At 36.6% G+C, this 12,821-nt stretch overlaps 1 protein-coding gene across 2 annotated transcripts; it reads left to right on the top strand.

Moving 5' to 3' along the window:
• Positions 1 to 2,727: 2,727 nt before the first annotated feature.
• On the top strand, positions 2,728 to 12,607 carry tbx20 (T-box transcription factor 20; the record flags this gene model as incomplete). 2 transcript variants are annotated; one of them, XM_079240616.1, is made up of 8 exons in its annotated part: positions 2,728 to 2,857; positions 3,635 to 3,872; positions 4,563 to 4,727; positions 5,646 to 5,754; positions 8,015 to 8,173; positions 9,510 to 9,586; positions 11,599 to 11,711; positions 12,279 to 12,607. In XM_079240616.1, 8 exons carry the CDS (start codon positions 2,728 to 2,730, stop codon positions 12,605 to 12,607), a joined length of 1,320 nt encoding a protein of 439 aa, XP_079096742.1. The 2 variants fall into 2 exon arrangements, with proteins under 2 accessions (XP_079096742.1, XP_079096741.1); XM_079240615.1 differs by having other exon boundaries at positions 9,510 to 9,616.
• Positions 12,608 to 12,821: the final 214 nt, after the last annotated feature.

The following is a 12,821-nucleotide window of genomic DNA, read 5'->3' as shown; positions in this document are numbered from 1 at the left end:
ATAGGCTTAACTACTGAGGAATATCCAGTGATGCTCTGAAAACTTCCCTCCATTTATCTCTACTCTTTCATGGACGATTATATGACACTTATTTTTGTCAATAACTTCATCCATGTGGGATTGAATCAAATATAAGATTTTATGTCGTTAAGGATGTTTGATACAGCTTTTTACAGATGTCTGATATACCAATTTTGTCCAGTTCTTAATTTCCAACACCGATATCAACCGATGCTGATATTTTTGGAGCAGGTTGTGCCAACCAAACAAAAAATATCTGGAAAACTATACATGGAATCTCTTCATTTTTGTTATTTTAAGTTAAAGGGATGTAGCTGAAGAGTTTGATATATAATATGTTTATATTGTGTAAATGTTGTGTCATTGGAAAAGTTAAAAGCAATACAGATAATTTCCAATTTTGCATTTTTTTAATGCCAGCATGGGGTGATAATATTGGTTAGGCCAATAGTATTGTGCATCTCTAGATGTAATCCATTAGTTTTCTTAAGCAGTTATTTTTATGATTGTGTTTATTTGGATTCATTTTTTCATAAACTGGAATATTCAATCATATGAATTTGCTTTAATTGCGTAACTGTGAATTGGACTGAGTCTGTGCAAATAAAGTTAAATTAAATCAAATGGTTATGCAGTTTTGTCATTCAGTCAAAGAGGAATTAAAGCTACACACCCATCTGTTTTTAGAAGAGAAAAACATGGAAAAGCTACAGCTTTAAAAAGTTCTCGTTTTCATTGTGTTAAAATGACATTTTGCCACAGCTCCTGACTTTAGCTTGTTAGGTTTAGGCATCACTACTTCTTCATGTAGTTAAGGCAACATTACTTCTTAGATACGTTTATGTACTAAACATCTTTATATTTAAGCAAAGCAAGATAAGTTTATTTGTATCGCACAAGTCAACAACAGGGTGATTCAAAGTGCTTGTTTGGAAAAAGAACATACTTTGGTTTTATATACAGTAGCCATACATCTTAATTCAGCATGTTAAAAATAATGAAAAGAAGAACGACACTAACAGGACAAATATGCTGAAGAGCAACCGGGTGATAAACCAGAGGGATGTCTTTGGATTGGGACAAAACTATGAAAAGAACATTTCCCAGCTTATTATGTTGCACAGTTCCTGTCTGCAGCTGTATCTGGTGTATTTTCATCTGATTTTATACACTCAGTGCTCATCTTTTCAACGTTAGTTAACAACACATTTTTTATGCTTTTATACTGATAGACCTAAAGCTTGACAGTAGACTACACAGAAGATGGATATTGTCACTGAAAAGGAGCCAATAAGTCATTGGAGGAATATTTAAGGTGGAATGTTTCTGCTGTAGGTGCTGACTCCACCTCTGACTCCCACACCCCCCCAACCTAAAAACCATCCAGTTTCTAGTAATAATCTTGATTAAGTTTTTCCTCTATACCTGCAGTAATGGTCTTTTATACATTTACTGATTCTGATCAACTATCTGGTTGCCCCTTTAAGATTAATTTCCTGATTAAATAGCTAGCTGCTTCACCAAAAAGGACCCACTCTTGTCTGATCAGGTTTCAAATATCATTTTAGCTCCATCTCATTGTCCAAAAATAGATACTTCTGGAAACAAAGATCAAGATGAGGACAGCTGAATGCCAAAGTCACATCCTCAAAAGATGTTGTAAATGGACATTGTTGCGCAAAAGCTTACATGTTCAGTCGGAGCAGACACACATATGTGCAGCAACAGGATCCTTTGTGACAAGCGTGACTAAAGGGCCTTTTTCTCAGAAAACATGGAAATGTTTAAAATGTCACTGATTGTTTATCAAGAGTATTTTTGCAGGAATTTTCCAATGAGCAGTAAAATATTGTATGTAATCCCTAAGTAAAGATTGGTTCTTTTAGGGATACTATAGTAGCAGATCCTTCTGGTGAATGACAGGAAGAATAAACTGTCTGTGTAAGAAGGTTATCATTTGATTTGTGCAACCAATGACCAAACAGCAGCATCACAGCCAAATATATGCAGGAAAAATCTCTTGTTTACATTATATTTTCCCACAGATCATAAGTCAACAAGAGGTCTACAAATATGAAGCAAATATTAACTAATGTCCTCTTTTTTATTGAGCCGTGACAGAATGATTATCATTTATATCAACAGTCCAGCATAGACAGACATAAAATTCTCAAATTATCCTTTAAACACCGTGTCTAATTTGGCTGTTTGGAAAAAGAAGAAGAAAAAGGATAGCCTGAGGTGATTAAACTGGCTGCTTGGTATCAGGGCCTCTGTGGGACAGTGGGAGTGTGACGTGGAGACAGAGGCAGTGATTGGAGGGCAGACTGGAATTATAAGGGGAGGCTGAACCGGACTGAAGCAGCCGGCCTCACATCTGACACCCGCACAAGTGTCTCAGGACTCAGTCCAGCGTCGTCCTTCGCCATGAATCCAACCAGACCTGAAGTCCTGCAGTGACAAGTTCTTCCACGGTGACGATTATTTACTTCAAGTCAGCACAGTGTGTCCTGCACAAAGGTCTGAAATCCCGGAGAAACTGCGCGTATTTTCCTGAACTTTTCCTTCTTTCTGTCGCTGGGAGTCAAAGGAAGACGCTGTTTGTGAAGGATTTCTTTTTTCCCTCTTTCTTTTTTTTCCGCTTTTTTTTTTTTTTTTTTTTTTGGTCAAAAGGGGAATATTTTAAGTCCAGGTCTTTTCACCGACATGGAGTACACGTCTTCCCCCAAACCGCAGCTCTCATCCCGGGCAAATGCGTTCTCTATAGCCGCCCTGATGTCCAGCGGGAAGCCCAGTAAGGACAAGGAGGCGGAGGAGAACACCATTAAACCTCTCGGTAAGCTGGAAGAAGGAAGCTAAGTATAATAAATATTTATACTCAGATTTAAAACGAGCAAAGTTATATATTAGATTACAGTTAATGGTATAAACGAAACGACAGGGACCTCCTCGATGACTCCAGTAAATATAAAAAGTTAAGATTTTCCCATAAAGTAAGATGCTGTTTCATAATAACAGCCTATCTTTTTAATCGTACGAGTTTACTTTTCACATTTAAACTTGTATTTTTAATAAAGATCTTTATAAGTGAAATGAAAACATGAAATGGACCTGTGCAAATGTTAAATAACCCTCTGGCTCACATGATCCATCTAAATGGTTGGTCGTCATTTTCAGGAAAATTTGTTTTATTTTCATGTGTCATCTGAATCTTTTATTTTAGCAGAACTGTTCATTGTTGATATTAGCTCAATTAAAATGCGCGTTTTGTTTATCTTTGTTTATTGCTTTGTTTATGAATAATGGAAGAAAGGAAATAAAATAAAAGCTCGTTCAGACAAATTATTCCATCAATTTATTTGCTATTTTATTACATATTCTAAAATGGTTTATTTTACTTGATTTATACATTTTAAAAATTAAAAAACAAATATTGGACAGGCTGTTAAATTGACCTAAAGAATAGAATCATTTTGCATTCAGCTTAATAAATATGAGATTTTCTACACTTTGACAAGTTTTCCGTTTTCTGATGGAAATGAACTTTTTAAAATATTTTCCTCACTCTTGTGTTTGTTTTCTCCACGCTGAATAAATAAATAAAATAAAACAGAGCAATTCGTGGAGAAATCGTCATGCAACCAGCAGTCTCTGGCTGACCTGTCCTCTCTGGATGGGCACGGGGACTTCAGCGGGAGCGCGCCTGCGGTGTGCACGGAGCCGCTCATCCCCACCAACCCCGGCATCCCAAGCGAGGAGATGGCAAAGATCTCCTGCAGCCTGGAGACCAAAGAGCTGTGGGACAAATTTCACGAGCTCGGAACCGAGATGATCATCACCAAGTCTGGAAGGTAAACTATTGGGTCTTTTAGTAGTAGCCCATACAAGGCCCAAGTGTCTAATAATATAAATAAAGTTAAATTTAATGATTAGAATTAAAGGGATAAATCAGACGATAATGTAAAAAATTAAACCAAAATAACATGACTCGTGTTTTCATCATAGACAAAAGACCTCCAACATGTTACACGTGAGAAAAGGGTTTTTAAAAAAAAAAGGATAAAATAGTTTAAGAGTTTTGTGGGATGCAAAAAGAAAAGCAAAATGGTTCTGATCATGTTGACTGAGCTTGCTTTGAGCTTAAAATGATGTGTGAAAACATGCATACACACACACTGTTACGACCGCTTTGGAAATGAATTCACTTAGCCTGTTGTTTACTAAGGTCAGTTAAAAAAACATTTAAATATTCTGAATATTAAAAAAAAAAAAAACAAAAAAAAAAACTACATATATGCGAATTATATTTTATTTTAAAAGGAAATTTAATTTCAACCCTAAATAAATATTTAAATATGCAGTGCTCAGAGCGCTTAAGATATGCCGTATAAAGCATTAACAAGTCAGTAGCCAACAGAAAAAATAAAAATAAAAGAAAGAAAAAAAATAATAAATAATAATAATAATAATAATAATAATAAATAAATAAATAAAAATAGATAATAATGATGATAATAATAATAATAATCTGCCACCATCAGGAGGATGTTTCCAACCATCCGGGTCTCTTTCTCCGGAGTGGACCAGGACTCCAAGTACATCGTGTTAATGGACATCGTCCCGGTGGACAACAAGCGGTACCGGTACGCCTACCACCGCTCCTCCTGGCTGGTAGCCGGGAAAGCTGACCCACCTCTGCCCGCCAGGTAAACTCATCACACCTTTCCCTCACGCTGGTCAAGTTCAGGTTTTAACACGATGAGAAGAAAAGGGGTCAAATTAACTGGAAACCTCCAACAAAAATTCAACTTTAAATTCCAACGTGATCCTAGTTGGAGAAAATGTTTCTTTTTCAGAGATTTTTATTTATTTTTTTTTTTATTTTTATTTTTTTTTGCTTACACGACCAATATCACGTCAGATTTGATCTTACTGGGAAGGTCGGCTTAGTGTGTTAGCAGTTTAATTCTGCGCATCCAATTTGCTATTGTAAGTTGACACACTGAATTGGTTAAGTTTGTGATAAACTTTTACTGAATCAATACACAAGATTTTTATTGTGTATTTCTATCAAGTTAAGCAAAATAAACATTGCTGTTGATTATTTAAAAAAAGAAAAAATCAAACCGATTATATGAATAATTCTTTTAACATTCAAACCCTCCTGACTGATGTCAGCTGAAATAAGCTGATGTTAATGTTTTTCACAAAGCATCAGCCTCGGTGAGGTGGTGTAGGCTACTTAAGACAGACAAGTTCTTAACGTTTTAATTTATTTTTTCCTTAATAAAACAATAAAATAAGGCTATCTTTATGACGTGCGTATTACTGTGATAAAGTTGAGGCCAGTAAACTTAAGATAGGCTATTTTAAATGTGGAGATTGCATGTATTGACGATATAAACATTTTTTATTTGTTTGTTATGTTTTTTACTGTCTTGTTTACCGAGAAAAAAATTAAATGAAAGAAAAAAAAGAACCTGAAATATTAAATTTGAGGCGGTTGCTAAGCGACTAGTTATTTGGCAGTTCGGTAATCAGGACTGTGCGTTGATTGGGCATGACTACTCCGCTTCAAATGCGTGTCAGCCAATCAGAGCGGATATCTTCTTCTTCTCTGGCAGGTTGTACGTCCACCCGGATTCTCCCTTCACCGGAGAGCAGTTGACGAAGCAAATGGTTTCCTTCGAGAAAGTCAAGTTGACAAACAACGAACTGGACCAACACGGACATGTGAGAACGATTCTCTTTTCACCTTCTCCTCTCTTTAATAAAGACAAAAGCAGAAAAGCAAATCTTTTAAATTGACAAGCCCCTGAGAGTCCAGTGGAATTTCAGCTGGATTTGTAGCTAGTTGTTGCAACACTATTCACCCTGACAGGTGAAGTGGATCAAAGTGCACGTGCTAATATGTAAAATCCCTTTTCAAAAAACGTCTTTGACAGAAATAAAAAGTTGATGAAAAGTCGACGAATATTTGCATGCCATGACTCAAACAAAGTGTTCTTCTAATCCCCTAAGACATTGCAAAGGCAGGCAGGGGCAAGAGAAAACCCACAACAAAAATTCAGCTTTTATCCATTAATTAACCTCAGTAAGGCAGAGACTGCAAGACTTATCTTAGCTTGTGTACATTTTCAGAATAAAACAACTCTACATCCTTATTTATACCACGCTGATGTGTCAGTTTTTCCATATATATATATATATATATATATATATATATATATATATATATATATACACCATATATCCTTTATTTTTATAATGATTTCGTGTGTCCTTTATTTTTATAATGATTTACAGAATATAATATACTCCACAAATAAATTAAGGCATTTTGAATCCTCTCGTGTAATATAAATAAATTGGAAAAAAATATATATGATTTAACTGCAGTTGTGTATGAATGATGAAATATGTTTTAGACTTTATTCCTAATTAGTTCATACTTTATATAAATAAAGGTTCAGAAATTTGTAGTATTTCATTTTAATTTTTAAATAAAGCATATAATCTATGATATACATCAAATCATCACTTTATCCAAAAATAAATACATAGAAAAATATATTTTCAATGTATCACATAAAAAGAAAAGAAATAAAGTGACTAAAGCATAACCTAAACTGATGAGGAGCAGGTCTGCATTACTTTAAATTTCAGAAAAAAAAACCATTATGTACGTTTTTATTATTATCTTGTATTTGTTGGCCTGAATTAGTGGCAGAAAAAGGCAAATAAAGAAACAGCTTAACTGGATGAACTGTGGAGTACATTTCCCACCCTGAAGCTGGAACTTAAACTACACTCCTCTCACTCAGTGATGACTGCATACCTTTCCATCTTTTCACTCCTCGTCTATTCACACTCCACGCTCATTTATCTACCTCTCTACAAACATCTTTTTTCCTTCTTTCTTTATCTTAAACTTAGAACGTCACCTAGATGTCAAAACATTTAATTTTTCTTTGCAATAAAAAAATAATAATAATGAGGAAAAGTAAGTGAAAAACATCTCTGAACTTTAGTTTCACATATATTTCTCTTGTTCTGTGGTAGATTGCCTGATATAGATTTAATACTGGCCTAAATAAAGTGTCTGCTGAAATAATTCAGACCCAGAACAAGCTTTTAAGACTTACCCAGCCAACACTAAATAATCCCCTCATGCTGTTTAATTGTTGTTTTGGAGCTTTACAGTGAGCCAGTTCTCAAATATGATGTTTTGAACTATTTCTAAGCAGTGGCGGGACTTGTTGCTCATATTTAATCAGAATCTGGGACTTTACTTACATTCTTGATTAGTTCATTTAATATATGTAATAGTAATCTTCAGAGGGTGCGTGATCATTCAGAATAACATCATAGATTTACCTATTTTCATTGTCCTGCCAAATCTAATCGATTGGATTTTTATTTGGCGTTTTAAAGGTCAGGCTAGTCACGTTCTATATTTTTGACAGTCTTAAAATCAAATGTAAAGACCAAAAAGTCTTTTCCTGGCTTTCATGGCTGTAAAAAATCTAATAAAAGGACCAAAAAGTCTCAACATGATCTAGAGTATTTTGTTTCTCTAAGAGACTAATCTTTGGAATAAGACTTAAATAATGCCTTTGTTGGAGACCTTGTGTGATTATATGGATTTCTCCAAGCAGGATGGTGTATGCTGGTGTGTGAGAGACTTAGTCAAAATAAACCATGTGCACATGGTAATGATGGAAAATTTCATCTGGTAGAAAATGTGGCTCGCTGATGTGTTTTCTGAAACAGTGAAGCTCTGTGAAACAGTGGAATAAGATACATTCCTTAATATGTATTTGGTCTATTGAATTTAGTCTGTTATTGCTGGCAATAAATTAATCACATAAAGGACTACCTTATTGACTTCTGAGCAGACTAGACTTAACTCTGATTTTTATGTACAATATGTACCCCACCTTGATTGTACTGTAAAATATAAGCTGAGTTCTGCTTTCCTTGTCTTCTTCAGATCATCCTCAACTCCATGCACAAGTACCAGCCGCGGGTCCACATCATAAAGAAGAAGGATCACACAGCTTCGCTGCTTAATCTGAAATCAGAGGAGTTTCGCACCTTTGTCTTTGTTGAAACTGTCTTCACTGCTGTCACGGCGTATCAGAACCAGCTGGTGAGTGATCATTTGATTTGGAACAAAGCTTTTTGTCAGAGCTTTCATTCTAGAGCTTAATTTCTTATTAATATAGTAGTAATGTTTTATTAGCTTCCTATATATTCCCCTGAAACTACGGCATTGCCACCTGGTGTGTAGATATTCACAACTAAAATTTTTCAGACGAAATTTTGGAGCAGTTAAATCCAGGTCAGACATATTTATAAGCTATAAATATGTTAAATTAAAAGTTTATAGCAATCGTTTTAATCAGTATGATTACTCTCCTGGCCATTGTTTTTTGTTTTTTTTTAAATAATATCAGCTCAGTGTTTTCATCGATTAATAAATAATGTGGACAGAAGTGGAGGAACTAATGGATCTAAAATTTAAAGTTTTTTTGTGAAAGAAAATAGTGTATCAAACGTTTATTTCTATAAAAAAATAGAAAGAGGTTTAATGCACTTTTACATGCTATGCAGAAATTAATGTATTGAACATCATACATCTTCATGGAGACAAAGACGTTTGAGGGAAGCATTTATATATTTTTCTCTTTGACTCAACAGCGGAAACTAATAAATCTATAGTTTTGATAAACAATTTTTTAAATGATAACAATTTCAAATAAAAAAAATGGGGAAAAAAAAAAAATATATACATATATTTATTATGTGTGACTAATCATCCTGATTTGACTTAAATTATGCCCTTTTTTTGGTGTGTCCTTTAGTTTCGATGCTTGTGTTTTGTCTGTGTGTTTTATCCAGACAGTACAATCATTCTGTATGTTTGTCTGTTATTGTGAGTTAAATCTGAGCACAATGCTGTGTAATCAGTGACAGAGCAGACATTCATCTTACCCAGGATGCCCGCTTTGTGAAAGAGATTTTAAGAATTCAATATTCCTGGTTAAATGAAGGTTAAATAAAATAAGCTTTATGATTTGGGTTTTTGCATTTAATGGTTCAAGTGTCTTCAAGTTATCAGTGCAGATATAAGTTTTGTTTCTCTTTCTGGTCGACAAGCAGCAGTGATGACTTGCTTTCAAATCTTGTATATTTCCTTACATCATGAAATGGTTATGACTAAGTAAGCTATAAGTCAGAAAACTGATGTTTTTGTTTTAGTCTTGCATGTCTGTTAGCCGCCAGCTTACTTTACAATAAGAAGGGTCGTTTTAATCAAGGATTAGTTATTAAAAAAAATTATTTGCTCAGCTCTACACTTCCTTAAACAGATGCACAATGCTAATGTTATAACAGAAAAGAGAAAAACATGTTTAAAAAAAGAAGTAAAACTAAGAAAATCTGACAAATTCAACTTGTTTTGCTCTCCTGCTCTGCTTTCCCAGATAACCAAATTGAAGATCGACAGCAACCCGTTTGCCAAAGGTTTCCGGGACTCCTCGCGGCTGACAGACATGGAGAGGTACAGGGGATTCTGGGTCCTGCACTGTTTGTTTTATTTCTGTTCCTGCCAACAAGAAACACAAGGAGGGAGGAGCGTTTGGTGTTGAGAGCTGTTCCTTAGTAAATACAGGCGCTGTCGTGTTTCTTTCTCTCCGTTTGTCACTATGAAAATGATACATTTGCTTTGTTTTTATTCACATCTTCCTCTTCTTTTCACATCCTTTACTCCACATATTCCCATTATTCCTTTTCCTTTCTTTCATGTTCACTCCTTATATTTTTCTCATTTTTTTCTGTGATGTTTTATAGACGTCAGTTTTCTTTACTTTTATTCCTTTCAGTTCTAATGTTTTTCATTTAATTTCTCTTTCTTGTTTTTAATTTAGTCTAATTCTTCCAACATTTTCCTCATTTTATGCTTCTTTTCCTTCCTTATTTTATTGATTTCTTTTCCAGCCTCTGTCGTTTTCATATTTTTTTTTCTTTTCTGGTGCATGTTTGATCTCAGAGACAACCTTTAACGGACCTCTTCCTGTTATAATTACGTCCGTTCTTTAAATCTTCCTTCCTCTTTTCCGTCTTTCTTCTTGCCCATCTTCTCATTTTGTCTAACTTTTTGACATTTTGTCTCTCTGCTTCTTCGCCCCATCCCCGTGTGACATCTGGTGCCTCCGTTGTCGTGTTTTCATCCTTCTTTCCCTCCAGATATATTCTCTAATTTCATTTTATACTTTGTGTGTTTGTGTGAATGTGTGAGACTGGTTTCTGTTGTGTAGAGTAACAGATTTCTGCGGCTACTACCAAAGCACAAACACACACACACACTTGATCGATTCCGGCACTATGGCCAGAATCAGCTGACAAAATCAAGCATCTGCTCATTTCCCTCATCAAACATCCCAAACAGAGACCGCCGAAACGTAGCCAGACAGCCCTCCCCCCCACCTCTTTCCACTCCTTCTTCTTCTCTGTCTTTTTCTTTTTGAGGGCTGTGAATTAGACCTGATCAATTGATCTTCGGGAGCTGCAGAAATCACATTAGTCTGGAGTCGGCCACTGCACTAAAACACACTGTAATTCAATTGGCTGCAGTGACTGATTGAAACCAGCATGGCCCCGCCCCACTTCCCCCACTGCCATGCATTGTGGGAGTGCGCTGTGGCCTCTGCGCCGCAGGGGCCCGACGCTGATAAAAACATACACATTTATACTCCTCTGCTGACAGATATTGCACTTTCCTAACCTAATTGGAGCAGTGGGGGGCTGCTAATGTGGACGCATGGCTCTCATGATGCAGACCACTTGCCTGTCCACTCCCCCACACACACACAAACACACACCGCCTCCACCAACAATTTGTGTCACTGCGTTTGAGAAGTGCTGTCTGACAAGACTCAAATGAGCTAATGCACTTTGTGGGTTAGTGAACATGTACACAACACACACATGCAGAAATCCACATGCAGTCTGCTCAACATTCGAGTCCATTAGACTTTAAGGATAAAACCGTCCTGGGAACGGAAATACGTCACGATGGCGCAGAAATGTGCAAAGGAGCAACGGTACGATACAGGTGTTATACACTAATCTGTTACTCATTTACATTCAGTGACACTAAAGCTGCCGAAATACTGTATGTGAAATAAAACAATTATGCCAACACACACACACACACACACTCACACACACAACAAGTTCAAGTTTTTAAACACTTCAAGTGAAAGGAAAAATATTTATACTAACATAATAGATAAAAATAACTTTAAAATTATTTTGGTGTCACAATTTTCTAAAATGTGAAACACTAGTGGTAAAAAAAACCCAACACATTTAAACATGTTAATTTTTTTTTAAATGTAATGTTTTATTTCTGGTTAAATAAAACATCAAATCAAACGTATATATATATATATATATATATATATATATTTTTTTTTTTTTTTATATATATCTGTCAGTTAATTCTGTTGCAGCGGCATGAAGAAACAAAGAGATTTACTTTGGGGGCTCTCTCTTTGGCTTTTGCTGCAGGGAAAGTGTTGAGAATCTGATCCACAAGCACTCGTACGCCCGGTCGCCGATCCGAACCTACACCGGTGACGAGGATAACCTGAGCGAGGACGGACACTCCACACACACCAGAGGTGAATAGCACTTAGACACGAACATCTAATGTACACTCGGACGCAGGATGCGATGTGGATTTTATAAGAAGATTTATAATCCTGCATGTTGCTTCCAGTAAATATCCTGACAGGCTTAATAAATAATAAACCCAAATTTCTGGAAACAGTTCAGGATTGTATATAAAGCAGGTGAACATTTTGTACATTGATGTTTGCGTCATGAGAATGTAGGTGTGAATTGTAAATGATCATTTTGTACACAAGAATTTCTACTGGTATATATATCCCAGTAAAGGAAATATTGTGTATGTCAATATAAATATAAATGTCTGAAGATAAGTAAATATAAGTTATATAAATACTTGTATATAAGGATGTAAATATAATAAAATGATTGTGCCATCTCGTGCACCAGTATCCACCATTACAACAGCCACACATGGGTTTGGAGCAACATGAAGTCTACCTTACAGCCAACAAGTCACCAGTTCTGCTCTTTTTGTTGTATTTAGTCACAGCAAGAAAAACATGAAGTACTTTTAGCCTCATGCTAAGTGTTCATGTCGTCCTGTCTTCCCCCTGCAGGTTCAGCTTTCACCGCCTCAGACAACCTCTCCCTGAGTTCCTGGGTCACCACCACCTCAGGTTTCTCAGGCTTCCAGCACCCACAGTCTCTGTCAGCCATGAGCACCGGCACCGCCTCGCTGCCCCATCCTATCCAGGGCTCCCTCCCCCCCTACAGCCGACTCGGCATGCCGCTAACACCCACAGCTCTGGCGGGAACCATGCAGGGTAGCGGGCCTTCCTTCCCTTCCTTCCACATGCCCCGCTACCACCACTACTTCCAGCAGGGGCCCTACGCCGCCATCCAGGGACTCCGCCACTCCTCCACGGTCATGACTCCCTTTGTATGACTCGGTTTTGTGGAGGAGAACGCCCAACCTCGCCTCTGATCCGGTGCAACACATTATTTCTCCACCTGGGCTCACCTTTCCCTACGCTCTGTGTAAATAGCTGCCCTGCAGTGAGTGGGCTGATGGCCATGACATGAAGGGGACATGGCATACAGACTGAGACACACCTCAGGACCAGGAAATCCTCTGGCTCATACAGACACTTTAAAGAGAC

The sequence above is a fragment of the Telmatherina bonti genome (assembly GCF_933228915.1).
Source record: "Telmatherina bonti genome assembly, chromosome: 5".
Lineage (NCBI taxonomy): Eukaryota > Metazoa > Chordata > Actinopteri > Atheriniformes > Telmatherinidae > Telmatherina > Telmatherina bonti.
This window is presented reverse-complemented; position numbering and strand designations above follow the sequence as displayed.